This window comes from Balaenoptera physalus (genome assembly GCF_965194825.1).
Source record: "Balaenoptera physalus genome assembly, chromosome: 14".
NCBI lineage: Eukaryota > Metazoa > Chordata > Mammalia > Artiodactyla > Balaenopteridae > Balaenoptera > Balaenoptera physalus.
Window position 1 is genome coordinate 54881267 of NC_138893.1, and position 20045 is coordinate 54901311.

Sequence of the window (20045 nt, forward strand, 5' to 3'; positions counted from 1 at the left end):
TAGTCATATGACTTATTTTGGTCAGTAGAATGTGGACGGAAGTGACAGGGGCCTGTCCTGGCCAAGGCCTGAAGAGGCATCCTGTATTTTCTCTCCCTTTCTTGTGCCCCTACCACTCATCATGGGCACCATGGCTCAGGAAGCCACCAGACAAGGAGAGTGGGAGATATATGGAGCAGGCCTGAACCAGACCTACCACCGGAAGTAGATATACTAGCTGACTTGCAGACCCATGAACATGAAAAATCAATGTTTATTGTGGTAAGCCACTGAAATTTTGAGGTTATAAGAAATTTTTAAAAATAATAAAACTAGCACAAACTGAAAGAAATACCTGGCTAGTACAGGCTAACTATAAGCAACTGTCATGTTCTAACAAGATAGCAACTATTAGACTCTGAATCAGAGAGGAATGAGACCAATTTCAGTGAAACTCAGCTCATCTTTCAAACTGACAATAAATGAGAATATATTTTAATAGTAACGTTACTATTATATGGTAAACTTTGCTCTCTGAGCTATTAAGAGACTAATCTTTATTTTAATATTCAAATTTACATTTTGACCATAGACTATAAGCATCCAATTATCTTGTATTATCTTTGAATCCAGATTAAATTTCCCAAAGGTCTTTCATCAGGCATCTTGGTCTGAATAATAGGCATCTATGTCTTCACAAAAAAGGCAACAAAACCTGAGGAGTAATGTGAAATTCTTAGCTGGGATGTTAAAAGCTTGTTAAGAATAATGTTAAACTTCATATATAATAAATAATAGCAAGGATGTTATAGCATCTATAGCTGTTGAAAGAAAATTCCCCCCCTCAAGAGAAAGACAAAGTGTTATTGCCTGTGTCTTTTTAGCTTTGAATGTACTTTTAGACATGTGCTATTCAATATGGTAGCCACTAGTCACACGTGGCCATTGAGCACTTGAAATGGAGTCCTGATTAGGATGTGCTGTAAGTGTAATATACACAACAGATTTCAAAAACTTAATATTAAAAAACAAAAATCTCATTAATAACACATATTAATTACATGTTGAAATGGGTTCTAGATACCTTCACCATAAGCATCTTTGCCATTGACATCTCTGCCACAAGCACTTCTGCAACAAACATTTTCGTCGAATAACTAATTGGCTGTAAGGCAAATTCCCTGTGAAAGATAAAATAACTGGTTGACAGTTTTTGGTTTGACAGTTCGGTTTCAACTGGTTGAAATGTGTTAGCATTTCTTCCAGCTGGCGACATTATTGATGGCTTTCTCGAGCTGGCATATGACAGTGATTTGTCCCAAAAGTTGGTTTCTTATTTTGAAACACACTACAGTGGAGGAGAAAGAGGCCAAGGTCCTGGAAGGTGCAGAGGTGAACCCACATTTCCCACACAACTTTGGAACATCTATCAATGGACACGTGACAATATGCCAAGAACAAACAACAACTGTGTAGAAGCTTTCAAAACACAACACAAAGCTCAGTTACAAAGATGCCTCTAAGTATTTGGAAACTTACATCGCTCTTTACGAAGGAAGAAATTTTAGCAAAAAAGAAAAAGTACGATGCAGAACGAGAAGACAAATCAATGACCAAAAAAAAAAGTATAAAATGCTATGAATGAAAGACTTGGAAGACAAGTGCTTAGATACAACCCACAAAATAAAATCCGTTATGTGCACAGTATTGCCATGAATCAACACACACTTTAAATGTAATCAAATATTTTATATTTCACAATAAGTCTTGAATTTTGTTATTCGTTTCATTATGTCCTTTTAATTATCACTCTTTGATTTTCCATTATTTTATCTTTTACGGCAAAATTGCTTTAGAGCCAATTATTTGCAGTGAAAATGTTTGTGGCAAAAATGTCTATGGCAAAGATGCTTAAAGCAAAAGTACCTAGAACTGGCAGCAAAACTTGCAGATGTGGTTCCTGGCACATTTTGTTGTGTAAATACCATGACGGCAAAAAAGTCATGCCACTCTGCACTAATGCAACTCTTTCACTAAATTAAACCCTGGGACAGTAAGATATGGCATGGCTTTAAAACTCAGTGAGCATCTTTGTGGTGCAACTGGTTAGCCTGCTTGGCTAAATGGAAAGGTTGATGGTTCAAGCCTACCACAGGATGGTCTTATCCCCAGCCAATAATTTCTTAGTGATGAAAATATTCTGGAATTAGATATTGGTGACAGTTGCACAACATTGTGAATGTACTAAATGTCACTAAATTGTATATGTCATAATGGTGAATTTTAGGTTATATGCATTTTACTGCAATAAAAACAAAACCCCAATAGATGTGTTGGAGGATGCACTTTCCTGACCTTGTGTTGTAACTGTATTTTTCTTCCTGACATGTGTACACCTACCAGATAATATGCCCTGATATTTGAATGCCTATGTATATGTACAGCAGCTTTTTAAATAATCTCTGGTCTGGGTGTCCCACTCTAGCATTTTGGCATCACCCAGGAATATGTGACTTACCCACACCCCTCTTTTGTCTTGGATTAACTATTGGATTAACTGCACATCCCATAAATTCCTTTGTAAGACTCTTTCGCCCTAGCACATATTTGCCTAGACTAGAAAATTCTCCCATGCAAAGGGCAGGCTGGGCATGGGATATGTGTCTGTCTTCTCCAAAGGCACTAGATGGCTTTCTTAATAAATGGGGAACAGGAGAGAGAAAGGGTCTGTAAGACCACAACTGAATCAGTTCCCAAGATTCTTCTTTTAGCCAGGGCAACTTCCCAGCACAGGACTCAGGACTCTCAGTTCTTCTGGATAAAGTCAATATTGTTCTTTTATAAAGCAACTATCATGAAAGGAGGCAGGTCTTCAAGACCTACACAAGCACAGAGTACAAAAGAGAAAGGGGGAAGTTTGGAGAGGCTCACAAAAGAGACAATGTCTGCCAGGAAGTTCTTGAGGCAGTGGGTGGTAAATACCTCCCATGGAAAGGCTTCAGCAAAAGCCAAGGAAGCTTCATGCTGGTCAAGACTGGCCTTGTACACCACTGTGGAGGAAAGTGCTCCCTGGGCAAGTTTTCTTCTCACTCCAGCCAGCAGATTTCAGCTGTTCCTGCTATACCATGTCTTTCCAGAAATACGAAGGCTTGTGAAAGATAAATATGCCTATTATGACCGCTATGACCAGGATCAGGGAGAAGAGGACCATGAGGAAGACATATGTGGAGTGGGAGAGAGGTGTGGACAGTGGCTCTTCAGATGGGATCATGTTGGTCAGGTTCAGCATGTAGCCCAAAGTCCACCCGACGCTGGTGCTCCGGACCTGCGAACAGTGGGGAAAGGCTGTTGTTTCTGGTCCGAGGATTAAGTGAGCTTTCATGTAACCCTGTCCATAACACTGAGCAACCAGGAAGTGAGAGCACCATGTTCAGTTCTCTAAATGGATTACTCTTATATTCTGAATTGGGAATATGGCTGTGGGGAAAATGGAGCAGGAGTAAGCGATTAAGAAGGAGAGTGTGGGGCCTCACTACTAAATCCCCGAAATTCAGAGAGGAATTTGGGGAATGACAGCTCAGTTCTCCTGCCTAGAAGAACTTAACTCAAATTAGGCCTTTGGAAATTTGCATTCTTCTTTTGCTGTTTGTGTGAATGTGGGTGGCTGGGGTGGGGAAGGGGGGGCGGATGACAGGAAGCGGGCAAAGGATGAGAGAATAATGACTGTCCCTGGCCTTGGGCATCAATGTCAGGCCCAGGAATCTCATCCATACAAAACCAGGACTTCTTTTATGATTCAACTGGGGAAAAACTGGGGAATAATCCCAGCAAGTCAGTCTTACTTGACGTAAGGTGAAAGACTGCATATGCATGAGAAAGGATTATTCTTAAATGAAAAAACATTCTCCAACCCTGCCACCTTCCTAGGAATATTTTCAAGTCACCTCAAAATGTATGGAAATACAGGTAGTCTATGAATAATAAAGAATTGTGGAAATGTTTCTATTACATGAGTTTTATGTGGTCACGGTAGGAAAATCATGAAGTACAGATAATCCTAAAAAAGAAAATAAAAACCACCTCTACTTCATCATTCAGAAGTTGCTGCTATTATCATTTTGTGACATACCCTACCAGTCCTCTCTGTGCGTGTTTTTCACATAAAAAATGGAATTAAATTGTACGTAGAATTATTCACTTAACAATTCCTTGTAAACATCATCCCGTGTCTCTTAAGGGATTTCTGCAACATCATCACTGACATGAACTGCCTTATATGTTCATTTTTACTCACTTTGTTCAATTATTTATAAATCCTAGAAATGGAGCAATTGGACAAAACGATGTACATGTTTTAAGGCTCCTAGCACATGTTGCCAAAACAGTCTTCCCAAAGGTTATGCCAGTTTACATTCCAACCAATACCATGTGGAATGCTCCTCTCCCCTAAACCTTTACCAGTACTGGGAATTAATAATTTGTAAAAAGGCCCATGTCCCTTTATGGGGAATGGAACCGCATCTGACTGCCTGTGTCAAGGAAGCCTCCAGAGTTAGAGGACTTATCACTTAAGGTTTAGAAATAACGGATCATAGACTGGAGTTCAAAGAATATAAATCACTAGGTAAATTTGACATAGACATATCTCTCAAACAGACAAACTGTGATGGAATGGAAGGAAGACTGGGATGTTAAAACAAGGAAAAGATTTTAATTAGCAAAGTCAATATTGACAAGAGTGCGGTGACACTAGTATCTTTAAGGCTACTACAGCCCTCTGCTGCCTCAATGCTTTGTTTTGCTTGAAGTCACCATATTTAATAAAGGGGTAAATTGTTTTTGCCATTAGTGGGTATGGGTTTAAAAGGTAGAGAAACACTGCTCTTGATATTTTTCATCAAGCATGAGTGTGCCCGTGAGTCTCGCTGCCGAGGTAAATGTTGCTCTATGCCTGGAAACCTTCAGGTAATGCTATGCTAATGCAAAGCTATGGGCTTGCTTCTTTAAGGCTCATGCCAAGCCTGGCTTCTAAGCAAAGGCCCCCATTCATAGCCACTCATCTCGTTCTTCACAGCGAGCTTTCAGATTGGTCAGTCTTGAAGCTACAACCAACAAGGCCTTCACCCCTTGTGACAAACCATGATCATCCCTTCTGGATTCACGAAGGGGCCTTTGAGATTGATGTTGAAGTCAGCACGCAGAATCACTGTGGCTGTTGAAATACTGTTATATTACTTTACTATCTCATTTTTTGTTTTATAAGGGGTTAGTCACTGTTATGTGAGCAGAAAGGCGAGGCTGAGAATGCAAGTAGCCCTCCTTAGATAGGATACCCACAACTGGCTGGTCAACATTATCAGGAGAGCTGGGCACAAAATGCCATCTTGGGTTAGAGGTGAAGTGGTAGGACAGGACATCAGGCCAAAATTTAAATCAGGTTGACTCCTACCTCTTTTAAGCCCAAAGCTGCTTCAGTCACTACCACCCAACCTCCCCCCAACCTAACAAACCTTGCCCATGAAGTGAATATTCTTCCAGGACTCAGCTGTAAAATGATAGCCATTCAGAAGAAGAGCGAGGATGTAGGTGCCAGAAAAGCAGTATTCACTCAGGTACTTCTCCTTCACTTCACCAAAATACATCTGCAGCTGGAAGTGAAGGGAAGAAAACATCATACTTGTACAACAACAGGCACTTCTCCATAGCCCTCATGTTTGCTATTAGAGCTGATCAAGAGAGGAAAACGCCCCAGCTCACATGGGCCTGAGAGTTGGCCCCTGCAAAGAGCTTTGGGAGTGGTGCTGCACTCCTTCAGTGGGTGCAGGGGTTCACAGTTTAGGGTCTGTTAAGGAATCTTTTCCTCCACAGGGTTCTATGAGACATTGATAAGTGTTCTAGGAAAAAAGTAGTTTCTGTGGTCTGATAGGTTCAACAACACTGAATTTTACTATAGTTTGCCATCCCTTGTGAAACTTGAGTTTCACAATCACAGTAGCATATTAAAAACTGTGAAAAATCTTGCATGAAAGAAATCTATTAATCTTTGTTTAACCAGAGTTTTCTGTATGCTCTTGACCAAAGTCTTTGGTTTAGAGCCTCTATAAGCATCTCGAGGAAACAGTTTCATAAACAGCCGTGCCACTCAGTTAGGTCTCTGGACTAGCATCTGCCAATGCAGAATGTGCTGTTTAATATGAGCCCCGTACGATCACATACATAGTAACATCTGAAAAACACTGCTCTGGAACCCAGTTTCGGAAGCATTTTGCTCAAGAATCCGAGATGCTCGTCTTTCTCCACAGATCACCACTAGCTGCAAAAAGCCTCCCCTAAATGTTTTGTAAAGTGCTGAGGCATATTTGAGCTGCTCTTTCCGAAAGCCCTGAATACCCTTCCTTCATGTTCTAACTCAGACAAAGTACTTAGAGAAAATTTCAGATGTCCAGGCTCTTGCACAACCTTCCTTCCTCTGTTGTCAGTGCCCACGAGAACAGCCTTCATTTTTAATTAATTGCATATCTTCAGAATGAAAGCACTGGTCACTTTTGCAATCACTTTTGCAACCTCTCTTAAAATCACTCATTTTAAGTCACTTTTGTCAACTTAAAACAGCTGCTGTTTTGAGCCACTCCTAGGTGATCTGTTTTTGTAAATCAGAGTAGACTCCATATCTTTCTCTCACGTCCCTGGAAACTTTCATCAGGTAGCACTGGATCTTGAATGACTCAGTGCCTCAGACAAGAAAAAATTTGTGCTTCAAATTTATGAATAAGTAGGAGATACCTTGAACCTGTCTGATGAAAAAAGGGTCTTACCACAATGGTGTCTGTGTCAGATTCTTTGAATTGCCTGTCTTCCCTGGGGGTTGGGGGAAGGAGTGGGCGACAATGTGCTCAGCTCCAGGAAGTAGCTCATGATGGATCTAGGGCTCTAAGCCAGTCATAAATCCTGCATCCTGCTTTCCCAGCCAGTCCTGGCCAATGAGATGTAAGAGAAAAGACTACTAGGAGCTTCTGGGATAGCTTTTGCTTTCCTATAAAAAGGAACAGATGTATCCGGAGCTATCCTTCTTCTGACCTTGAACATGGCTGTGATCCCTGAAGCTACACCTTGCTTCCATGAGGAAACAGGCCTAACAACAACTGAAGAATGGCTGAGATAGTCAAGCTGCCCACCCCATGCCAGCAACTGCCTACTTCCGGACTTCAAATTAGGTGAAAACAATAAGACCTTTTTTGTTTAAGCCATTGTATGCCAAGCTATCAAGGAATGCCAGTGAACTTATTCTTAATTGAGTGTACCATCTAGGCTTCTCTAACATGTGTGCTGGATCTTGGTCACATTAGCATGACTTGAAGAGCAGACTCACATCCTCCATGCTGTCAAGGGCAGAGAGCAATGGTAACAGATGCTGTTTCTAGTCACTTACCTCTTCCCAAGGCTGAGAGCAGAACTTTTCCAATGTGTTAATCATCTTTTTATGAGTTGACTGTTCCTCTGATGTAAGGTTTAAAAACTCCATCACATAGTAAAAAGCTGAAAATGCCTGCAAGAGAAAAATGCTGAGTTTGGTGCAGTGTCCAACACAGAGGGACACTGATTCACTCTCCAGAAGGCCTAATGAAAGTGCCTGGAAATCTCTGATGAGTAAATTATGGATCAGGTGACATTCCATCCCCAACAGTTGCTTCCTTCCGGGAAGGGGGTCACTTTACTGCTGACATGCATTTCTGAGCCATCTGGTAGCTAATTTTCTCCATAATTTTAATGGGAGAGTCAGGGAGAAATAAAGATGGGGGAAAAAGAAGATAAGAGGAAAAGTTACAAAAATCCCATCTTTAAAAAACTATGTATTATGTATGAATTTTTAAAAATAAAATCTGGAAAATTCTATACAAACGTAAATAACAGGAGTGATCTCTGGCAAAATTATAAGGGTTTTTTTTCCTTTTTATTTATGCCCTTTTTTTGCCTATTTTTATAATGTACATGTACTGCCTTCTTTAAATAGCCAGTGTTTATTTAACAAATATTTATTGCAGGTCTATCATGAGCTGGGCACAACTTAAAAGTTTTAAAAAATCATCATCATCATACATGAGAACTACGTAAAAAGTTAAATAAACAAATGAGTAAAAAAGAAAATATTCTAGAGAAATGGAAATAAAAATAAAAATAACCGCATGGGACTTTATCAAACTTAAAAGCTTTTGTACAACAAAGGAAACCATAAACAAAACAAAAAGACAGCCTATAGACTGGGAAAAAATATTTGCAAATGATGTGACCAACAAGGGATCAATATCCAAAATATACAAAGAGCTCCTACAGTTTATAAAAAAAACAAAGAACAAAAAACAACCCAATCAAAAAATGGGTAGAAGACCTAAACAGACATTTCTCCAAAGACACGCAGATGGCCGACAGGCACATGAAAAGATGCTCAATATCACTAATTATTAGAGAAATGTAAATCAAAACTAAATGAAGTATCACCTCACACCAGTCAGAATGACCATCTTACAAAAATCTACAAACAATAAACGCTGGAGAGGGTGTGGAGAAGAGGGAACCCTCCTACACTGTTGGTGGGAATGTAAATTGGTGCAGCCACTATGGAGAACAGTATGGAGGTTCCTTAAAACAACTAAAAATAGTGTTACTATATGATCCAGCAATCCCACTCCTGGGCATATATCCAGAGAAAACTCTAATTCGAAAAGATACATACCCCCCAGTGTTCATACCAGCACTATTTACAACAGTCAAGACATGGAAGAAACCTAAATGCCCACCAACAGATGAATAGATAAAGAAGACGTGGTATACATACACAATGGAATACTACTCAGCCATAAAAAAGAATGAAATAATGCCGTTTGCAGCAACATGGATGGACCTAGAGATTATCATACTAGATGAAGTAAGTCACAAAGAGAAAACAAATATCATATGATATCACTTATACATGGAATCCAAAAAAGTGATACAAAAGAACTTACTTATACATGGAATCCAAAAAAATGATACAAAAGAACTTATACATGGAATCCAAAAAAGTGATACAAAAGAACTTACTTACAGAACAGAAAGAGACTCAAAGACATAGAAAACAAACTTATGGTTACCAAAAGGGAAAGCAGGAGGAGGGTGAGGGGTAAATTAGGAGTTTGGGATTAACATATAAACACTACTATATATAAAATAGACAGACCCAGCTCTACCCACCACCAGTCCATCCCATCAGGAAGCTTGCACAAGCCTCTTAGATAGCCTCATCCACCAGAGTGCAGACAGCAGAAGCAAGAAGAACAACAATCCTGCAGTCTTTGGAACAAAAACCATGGTCACAGAAAGACAGACAAAATGAAAAGGCAAAGGACTATGTACCAGGTGAAGGAAAAAGATAAAACCCCAGAAAAACAACTAAATGAAGTGGAGATAGTCAACCTTCCAGAAAAAGAATTCAGAATAACGAGAGTGAAGATGATCCAGGACCTTGGAAAAAGAATGGAGGCAAAGACCAAGAAGATGCAAGAAATGTTCAACAAAGACCTAGAAAAATTAAAGAACAAACAAACAGAGACGAACAATACAATAACTGAAATGAAAAATACACTAGAAGGAATCAATACCAGAATAACTGAGGCAGAAGAATGCATAAGTGACCTGGAAGACAGAATGGTGGAATTTACTGCCACAGAACAGAATAAAGAAAAAAGAATGAAAAGAAACGAAGACAGCCTAAGAGACCTCTGGAACAACATTAAACGCACCAACATTTGCATTATAGGGGTCCCAGAAGGAGAAGAAAGAGAGAAAGGACCTGAGAAAATATCTACAGAAATTACACTTGAAAACTTCCCTAACATGGGAAAGGAAATAGCCACCCAAGTCTAGGAAGCGCAGAGTCCCAGGCAGGACAAACCCAAGGAGAAACAGGCTGAGACACATAGTAATTAAATTGACAAGATTTAAAGACAAAGAAAAATTATTAAAAGCAACAAGGAAAAACGAAAAATAACACACAAGGGTACTCCCCTAAGGTTAACAGCTGATTTCTCAGCAGAAACTCTACAAGCCAGAAGGGAGTGGCACGATACATTTAAAGTGATGAAAGGGAAGAACCTACAACCAAGATTACTGCACCCAGCAAGGATCTCATTCAGATTTGACAGAGAAATCAAAGCTTTACAAACAAGCAAAAGCTAAGAGAATTCAGCACCACCAAACCAGCTCTATAATGAATGCTTAAGGAACTTCTCTAAGTGGAAAACACAAGAGAAGAAAAGGACCTACAAAAACAAACCCAAAACAATTAAGAAAATGGCAATAGGAATATACATATCGATAATTACCTTAAATGTGAATGGATTAAATGCTCCAACCAAAAGACACAGGCTCACTGAATGGATACAAAAACAAGACCCATATATATGCTGTCAACAAGAGACACACTTCAGACCTAGGAACACATACAGACTGAAAGTGAGGGAATGGAAAAAGATATTCCATGCAGATGGAAATCAAAACAAAGCTGGAGGGCTTCCCTGGTGGCGCAGTGGTTGAGAGTCGGCCTGCCAATGCAGGGGACACGGGTTCAAGCCCTGGTCTGGGAAGATCCCACATGCCGCGGAGCAACTAGGCCCATGAGCCACAACTACTGAGCCTGCGCGTCTGGAGCCTGTGCTCTGCAACAAGAGAGGCCGCCATAGTGAGAGGCCCGCGCACTGCGATGAAGAGTGGCCCCCGCTTGCCACAACTAGAGAAAGCCCTCGCACAGAAATGAAGACCTAACACAGCCATAAATTAATTAATTAATTAATTTAAAAAAAAACAAACAAAGCTGGAGTAGCAATACTCATATCAGATAAAATGGACTTTAAAATAAGGAATGTTACAAGAGACAAGGAAGGACACTACATAATGATCAAGGGATCAATCCAAGAAGAAGATATAACAATTATAAATATATATGCACCCAACATAGGAGCACCTCAATACATAAGGAAAATGCTAACAGCTATAAAAGAGGAAATCGACAGTAACACAATAATAGTAGGGACTTTAACACTCCACTTTCACCAATGGAGAGATCACCCAGACAGAAAATTAATAAGGAAACACAAGCTTTAAATGACACAATAGACCAGATAGATTTCACTGATATTTATAGGGCATTCCAACTGAAAACAGCATATTACACTTTCTTCTCAAAGGCACATGGAACATTCTCCAGGATAGATCACATCTTGGGTCACAAATGAAGTCTTGGCAAATTTAAGAAAACTGAAATCATATCAAGCATCTTTTCCAACCACAACGCTATGAGACTAGATATCAATTATAGAGGAAAAAAACGTAAAAAACACAAACACATGGAGGCTAAACAATACATTACAAAATAACCAAGAGATCACTGAAGAAATCAAAGAGGAAATCAAAAAATACCTAGAGACAAATGACAACGAAAACACGACAATCTGAAACATACCGGATGCAGCAAAAGCAGTTCTAAGAGGAAAGTTTATAGCAATACAATCTTACCTCAAGAAACAAGAAAAATCTCAAATAAACAATCTAACCTTACACCTAAAGGAACTAGAGAAAGAAGAACAAACAAAACCCAAAGTTAGTAGAAGGAAAGAAATCATAAAGATCAGAGCAGAAATAAATGAAATAGAAACAAAGAAAACAATAGCAAAGATCAATAAAACTAAAAGCTGGTTCTTGGAAAAGATAAACAAAATTGACAAACCTTTAGCCAGACTCATCAAGAAAAAGAGGGAGAGGACTCAAATCAATAAAATTAGAAATGAAAAAGGAGAAGTTACAATGTACACCGCAGAAATACAAAGCATCCTAAGAGATTACTACAAGCAACTCTATGCCAATAAAATGGACAACCTGGAAGAAATGGACAAATTCTTGGAAGGTTATAACCTTCCAAGACTGAACCAGGAAGAAATAGACAATATGAACAGACCAATTACAAGTTATAAATTGAAACTGTGATTAAAAATCTTCCCACAAACAAAAGTCCAGGACCAGATGGCTTCACAGGCGAATTCTATCAAACATTTAGAGAAGAGCTAACACCCATCCTTCTCAAACTCTTCCAAAAAATTGCAGAGGAAGGAACCCTCCCAAACTCATTCTACGAGGCCACCATCACACTGACACCAAAACCAAAGATACCACAAAGAAAGAAAACTACAGACCAATACCACTCATGAGTGTAGATGCAAAAATGCTCAACAAAATACTAGCAAACAGAATCCAACAACACATGAAAAGGATCATACACCATGATCAAGTGGGATTTATCCCAGAGATGCAAGGATTCTTCAATATAGGCAAACCAATCAATGTGATACACCATATTAACAAACTGAAGAAGAAAAACCATATGATCATCTCAATAGATGCAGAAAAAGCTTTTGACAAAATTCAACACCCATTTATGATAAAAACTCTCCAGAAAGTGGACATACAGGGAACCTACCTCAACATAATAAGGCCATATATGACAAACCCACAGCAAACATCATTCTCAATGGTGAAAAACTGAAAGCATTCCCTCTAAGATCAGGAACAAGACAAGGATGTCCACTCTCACCACTATTATTCAACATAGTCTTGGAAGTCCTAGCCATGGCAATAAGAGAAGAAAAAGAAATAAAGGAAATACAAATTGGAAAAGAAGAAGCAAAACTGTCACTGTATACAGATGACATGATACTATACATAGAGAATCCTAAAGATGCCACCAGAAAACTACTAGAGCTAATCAATGAATTTGGTAAAGCTGCAGAATACAAAATTAATGCACAGAAATCTCTTGCATTCCTATATACTAACAACGAAAGATCAGAAAGAGAAATTAAGGAAACAATCCCATTCACCATTGCAACAAAAAGAATAAAATACCTAGGAATAAACCTACCTAAGAAGGTAAAAGCCCTGTACTCAGGAAACTATAGGACACTGATGAAATAAATCAAAGATGACACAAACAGATGGAGAGCTATACCATGTTCTTGGATTGGAAGAATCAATATTGTGAAAATGACTATACTACCCAAAGCAATCTACAGATTCAATGCAATCCCTATCAAAGTACCAATGGCATTTTTTACAGAACTAGAACAAAAAGTCTTAAAACTTGTATGGAGACACAAAAGACCCCGAATAGCCAAAGCAGTCTTGAGGGAAAAAAATGGAGCTGGAGGAATCAGACTCCCTGACTTCAGACTATACTACAAAGCTTCAGTAATCACAACAGTATGGTACTGGCACAAAAACAGAAATATAGATCAATGGAACAGGATAGAAAGCCCATAAGTAAACCCACACACATATGGTCAACTAATCTCTGACAAAGGAGGCAAGGATATACAATGGAGAAAAGACAGTCTCTTCAATAAGTGGTGCTGGGAAAACTGGACAGCTACATGTAAAAGAATGAAATTAGAACACTTCCTAACACCATACACAAAAATAAACTCAAAATGGATTAAAGACCTAAATGTAAGACCAGACACTATAAAACTCTTAGAGAAAAACATAGGAAGAACACTCTTTGACATAAATCACTGCAAGATCTTTTTTGACCCACCTCCTAGAATAATGGAAATAAAAACAAAAATAAACAATTGGGATCTAATGATACTTAAAAACTTTTGCACAGCAAAGGAAACTATCAACAAGACGAAAAGACAACCCTCAGAATGGGAGAAAATATTTGCAAATGAAGCAACTGACAAAGGATTAACCTCCAAAATATACAAGCAGCTCATGCAGCTCAAGATCAAAAAACAAACAACCCAATCAAAAAATGGGCAGAAGACCTAAATAGACATTTCTCCAAAGAAAACATACAGATGGCCAAGAGGCAAGTGGAAAGCTGCTCAATATCACTAATCATTAGAGAAATGCAAATCAAAACTACAATGAGGTATCACCTCACAACGGTCAGAATGGGCATCATCAGAAAATCTACAAACAACAAATGCTGGAGAGGGTGTGGAGAAAAGGGAACATTCTTGCACTGTTGGTGGGAATGTAAATTGATACAGCCACTATGGAGAACAGTATGGAGGTTCCTTAAAAAACTAAAAGTAGAATTACCATATGATCCAGCAATCCCACTACTGGGCAGATACCCAGAGAAAACCATAATTCAAAAAGACACATGCACCCCAGTGTTCATTGCAGCACTATTTACAATAGCCAGGTCAAGGAAGCAACCTAAATGCCCATCGACAGACGAATGGATAAAGAAGTGGTGGTACATATATACAATGGAATATTACTCAGCCATAAAAAGGAATGAAATTGGGTCATTTGTAGCGATGTGGATGGACCTAGAGACTGTCACACAGAGTGAAGTAAGTCAGAAAGAGAAAAACAAATATCGTATATTAACGCATACATGTGGAATCTAGAAAAATGGTACAGATGAACTGGTTTGCAAGGCAGAAATAGAGACACAGATGTAGAAGACAAACGTATGGACACCAGTGGGGGAAAGCAGGGTTGGGGGGTGTGGGGGTGGTGGTGGGATGAATTGGGAGATTGGGATTGACCTATATACAACTAATCTGTATAAAATAGATAACTAATAAGAACCTGCTGTATAAAAAAATAAAGTAAAATTCAAAAAAATATTTAAAAATCCATTCATCTGTCAACATCCATCAATAGACCTTTAGGTTGTTTCCACACCTTGGCCACTGAGAATAGTGCTATAATGGACATTAGTGTGCTAATATCACTTCCAGATCCTGATTTCAATTCTTTTGGATAAACACCCAAAAGTAGGATTGCTCGGCTCGATCATATGATAAATATATTTTTAATTTTTTGAGGAACCTCCATACTGTTTTACATACTGGCTGCACCCACACTATACAAGGGTTCCATTTTCTCCACATCCTCACCACACTTGTCTTTGGCTTTTTTGATAATAGCCATCCTAACAGGTATGAGGTGATACCTCATTGTGGTTTTGATTTTCATTACCCAGATTATTAGTGATGTTGAGCACTTTTAATATACCTGTTAGCCATTTGTATGTTGTCTTTGGAGAAGTGTCTATTCAACTCTCTATACCATTTTTTAACTGGGTTATTGTTTTTCTTGCTATTGAGTTGTTGGAGTTCCTTATGTATTTTGGAAATCAACCTCTTATCTGATACACAGTTTGCAAATATTTTCTCCCATTTTGTAGGTTGCCTTTTCACTCTGCTGATTGTTTCCTCTGTTGTGCAAAAACTTTTTAGTTTGATGTAGTCCCGGTTGCCTATTTTCGCTTTTGGTGCCTGGGCTTTTGCTGTCATATCTGTGAAGTCATTGCTAAGACCAATGTCATGAAGCTTTTCACCTATGTTTTCTTGGAATTTTATAGTTTCAGGTCTTGCGTTCAACTCTTCAATCCATTTTGAGTTGATTTTTGTGGATGGTCTAATCATATATTTCATTCTTTTGCATGTGGATATACACGGTTTACCCAATATCATTTATTGAAGAGACTGTCCTTTCCCCATTGTGTATTCTTGGCACCCTTGTCAAAGATCAGTTGATCATGTATGTGTGGATTTTTTTTCTGGACTCTATTCTGTTCCATTGGTCTATATGTCTGTCTTTATGCCAGTACCATACTGTTTTAATTATATTAATTTTAATTAAATGTAATGTAATGTAATATATTTTAAAATCAGCAAGTGTGACACCTCTAGCTTTGTTGTTCTTTCTCAAGGCTGTTTTGGCTATTTAGGGTCTTTTGTAATTGCAAATGAATTTTATAATTTTTTCTTTTATTTCGGTAAAAAACACCACTGGGATTTTGATGGGGATTGCGTTGAATGTGTAGATCACTTTTGGTATAATAGTATGGGCATTTTAACAATGTTAAGTCTTTCATGAACAGAGGATGTCTTTCCATTGTGTCTTCTTTAATTTCCTTCATCAGTGTTTTGTGGTTTTCAGTGTACAAGTCTTTCTCTGAGGGACTAAGTGACCAAACAGAAAAGCTACCAGGAGGAACTCAAGGCTCCTCCATGCTTTTCCAACTCTGTGTCCCTACCTTGATTGGGGAAATCACATTCAAAGGCAAGAAATTCCACCCCCAACCCCCAACCCCTAATCCTGCCAAGTCAGAAGCGTTTGTCAAGCTTGAAGGCGAGAATTGGGCCATGTTCTCCCAGGAGGCAAAGGTTTCAAAAAAGTTAAAAAGTCAACATAAAATAATATATTCCTTTTCCTTCAGATGTACTGCAATACTTCCTAGCAATGTCTGGAATGGAAAGGGCCCTTGGCTGTTCCCAGCATCCCTGGTCACCTTCCTCCCTTCTGTGGCACCCTCCTTTCTCTTCCAGCAGCTAGATCCAAGGCAAGGGATTTGGCTCAAAAAAGTCCAAGATGGGCAGCCAGTGCCAGTTCAGCTATAGGGCATCCAGGTGAGAGTCTAGTTTGTTCTGAATTTGGGTTTGGAGCCAACAAATGACCAAGTATTACTCTGCCATCATTGTACAGTCATGTATTTCCCTCAGGAAACTGAAGGGGCAGGGAAACTGCAGTCTGGGCCATGGTTAAGGTAAGCCAGGATCCTTGATTCTACCCACTGCTGTTTTCCAGAGACAAAGCGAATGAAGAGCTCCATATAGTTCACAAATGGCAAAGCCAGAATTTAAGCCAGATATGATTACTACAGGGCCTGTGCTCTCTCCAGGAAGTTCTTTCTGTGACATTGGGTTAGGCCAGGAGACCTTGGGAGAAACTCTTCTGCTGGGGTTTGAGAGGGGAGTAGAATCTCCTTCCTTACATGTTGATCTACTTTTCTGAAAAAGGGAGAAAGAATGTGAAGGTAGACAAAAGCTCATTGTTTCTTTGAATGATATCTTAAAGTGATTAAGTGAGATAATGGATCTATTAGTCAATAATTGGAACTCAATTGATGGTAGCTAACTTAGCAGTATACTAATAAACTATGATTACTATCATTCTTGGTCTCCAAGACTGAAATATGACATTTGAATAATGACTAGATCAAGGGGTACCTCTTCTATTTCTGCTCAAATATTTTATCTTATTCTGGAAAATCAAGAAAAGAAGGGATTTGGAGTCAGGATTCAAATGGTCCCCCAACGCTTCAAAATGTAATAAAAATGATGCTATCTTCTTGTTTCCTTGGGACTCCCTAAGTTTCTACTTCCTAAGTGTCTTTATAGAGGAAAATCCTTACCCAAGACATCTAACTGCTGCTTCTCCTTCTTCTGACATCTGAGAAGCCACCTGTGGCAGATCCTAATGGGTGCCTACCCAACAGCCAGCCCCCATCTCCTGGATTACAGATTCCTGATTATACCTAGTAAAGGAAAGCAGTTTGCTCAGGAAGACTCCCCAGTTTCAGGGGATGAACAATGATTAGTCTAAACCAACATGGTAACCCATTCCCCTTTATCATGGATTGGTTCAGAGGTGTGCATTTTACCAAGTTCTGGCCAATGGCGTCTGAAAAGATGTTTGTTGGCACTTCTGCAAAGTTGGAGAGAGATGTATGTGAGATAAACTTCCTTCTTTCCTATGCTGGCTTTGCATGTGAAGACATAATGCTTAGAGCAATAGCTGCCATCTTAGCACCACAATAAGGCCAAGAAAATAACTGAAAAGCTGAACCCAAGGCCTGACATAATTAAGCTAAAGAACTAACCCTGAGGGCTTCCCTGGTGGCGCAGTGGTTGAGAATCTGCCTGCCAGTGCAGGGGACACGGGTTCGAGCCCTGGTCTGGGAAGATCCCACATGGCGCAGAGCAACTAGGCCCGTGAGCCACAATTACTGAGCCTGCGCGTCTGGAGCTTGTGCTCTGCAACAAGAGAGGCCGCGATAGTGAGAGGCCCGCGCACCGCGATGAAGAGTGGCCCCCGCTCGCCGCAACTGGAGAAAGCCCTCGCACAGAAACGAAGACCAAACATAGCCATAAATAAATTAATTAATTAATTAATTAATTAATTAAAAAAGAATGAGAAGCTTTGGATTTAAAAAAAAAAAAAAAAAAAAAAAAAGAACTAACCCTGAATTATCTACCTCAAGGCTTATTACCATGTGAGAGAAAAATAAATCCTATTCTTTAAACCCTTTGTAGGCACATGTTCTGTAATATGCAACCAAAAACCATTGTAGCAAATATATCATCATGTCACAAACTTACCCCGAAATTCCCTTGGGGGGGTGGCAAGAAAATCCCATTGAAGGAACAGCTGGAGTAAGGGCAGTAACTGGTGTTAAAGAGTTGAAGGATGCTTCGCCGGCATTGTCGATAGTTTCCAGTGCCACGGATTTCAAATTCAGGGAATGGAAGAAATGGAAAAGTCGCCTCAAATCTCCTGGTGCAGGGAGCGTCATAAAGGTCACTCATGTTCATTTTCCTCCGGTATCCAGAGTGAAAGCATGGGTCACGGATGGTTCCATTTGTACCCTGAATAGAAAAATCACTTGAAGGCATCATGTGCAAATGCTTTGAGTACAAAAGCACCAGTCTGACTTCAATAATGTGCAGCAATTGAAAAATAGCCAGGCACTCAGCACTGGCATCAATATGCCCCTGCTCTGCCTTTTTTACCCTTGGGTAACAGTCATATTTGTGTAATAGGCACCAGAAGTGGTATCAGATGTAAATGAACTTTTGCTCTTCATAGAAAGCTAATAGAGTTGAAGCTGGGCCCAGAAATTCCATTAGCTTGGAATGGCCCCTAGCGCTTAGTACTAATCGCGTAGGTCAGAAGCAGATTCACAAGGAAAACTCTCAAGGCTCTCAAAATTCCGAGCCTAGGGTAGTTCTCTGGGGGTCTGCCTATATCCCTGGCCCTACCTCTAAGCCAAAAAGCAAAAGCTCCAAGAGCTGGAAGTGCCTTAGATCATTTAAGGCAGGAGTATCAAAATGATTTTCAACCCACAACCCAGTATGTTCAAGAGAAGTAAAGGGGCTGCTGTGGATGAGAGGCTTAGTGGAACCTTAGGGCTCACTAGGCGTCTCTCAGCAGCCCCTCCTCCCATGGCAGTCATCTTATTGATAGTGTTTCTGAGAACCAGAGAGCGAGCTTTGGAGGAAAGCAGAGAACTGGTTGTCCCTTCAGTAGAGACAGGGAACAGCTGGATTTGACATCCTTGTTCTGTGTTTGTCAGGATGTGCTGGTACTTGCATGAGTTTGAGTATGTTTAACTTTTTCCGCCTTCAAAACGCAAAAAGTGTCTGGGGACAAGATTTGAAATGTTGATCAATAAACTCTGCATTTTCCCTGAAGTTTTTTTTCTCCTCCTCTCCAGGTTGTTTCTAACAGCCTTGTTTTCTGCAGTTCGTAGGAAATGGAGATTGAAAAGTGGGAAAGAGCTTAAAAACTGTGTGCGCACGCACACGCACACACACAATACACACACTACTGTAGCATGTACTTTTCATTGTCAGCCCCACAGGGGTGAGAAATTATTTCCAAAGAAAGGATTTGAGTCATGTCCTTGGAGACAGTGCAGTAAACAAACATAGGAGGTGTTGTCTGGATGGGACAATTCACAGGGGTTGACCAGATGTAGTTAGATATCCTGCCTGAAAAGGTTTGGAAAGTACAGTAACCAACTTCAGACCAGTTACTGAAATAGAAAGAGAAAACAAGGACGCGGGGGCTGGTGGCCCAGTTGTGGGGAGGGTGGTCTGGATTCAGTTACACTCGCCTGAAGATCCTTGGACAGTTTCTGCAAGAGGGCTTGATCCTTCCCATAGCACAAGAAGCTGTGTGTGTATACGCCGTAGTTCTTGCCATAGAGACGAAAGTGCAGAGTGGTGTTAGAAGACTCAGTCGTTTTGTTTTGGGGCACAAAAGTGATTTGTGTAGAGGCTCCCCCAAGGTCTAAAGCTCCATAGGTTTCCTGAGTATCGCCTTCACTTGGTTTCAGGTTAAACCAACTCAATTTCTGAAAGACAGTACAGTCACCAGTGGTAGAAGGATCTGGACATCCCCCTTCTCATGCTATTTCTTGGACTCAGGGACTTCCTAAGACAAAGGAGCAG

The 20045-nt window shown here is 39.8% G+C and overlaps 1 protein-coding gene across 11 annotated transcripts in view; it reads right to left on the reverse strand.

Annotated features, from left to right (window-relative positions):
• Positions 1-233: 233 nt before the first annotated feature.
• The window catches only part of ENTPD1 (ectonucleoside triphosphate diphosphohydrolase 1), a 122993-nt gene continuing 103181 nt past the window's right edge, over positions 234-20045 (reverse strand). For 10 of the 11 annotated variants that reach the window (XM_082423732.1, XM_082423731.1, XM_082423727.1 and 7 more), the window contains 5 exons: positions 19709-19948; positions 18192-18458; positions 7409-7525; positions 5490-5627; positions 234-3304 (listed from right to left, as the gene is read on the reverse strand). In XM_082423732.1, the coding sequence (XP_082279858.1) occupies positions 3098-3304; positions 5490-5627; positions 7409-7525; positions 18192-18458; positions 19709-19948 (969 nt within the window). In that variant the 3' untranslated portion in view covers positions 234-3097. Of the gene's footprint in view, positions 3305-5489; positions 5628-7408; positions 7526-17224; positions 17348-18191; positions 18459-19708; positions 19949-20045 lie in introns of those variants that run through there. The other variant, XM_082423734.1, reaches the window with a different exon arrangement.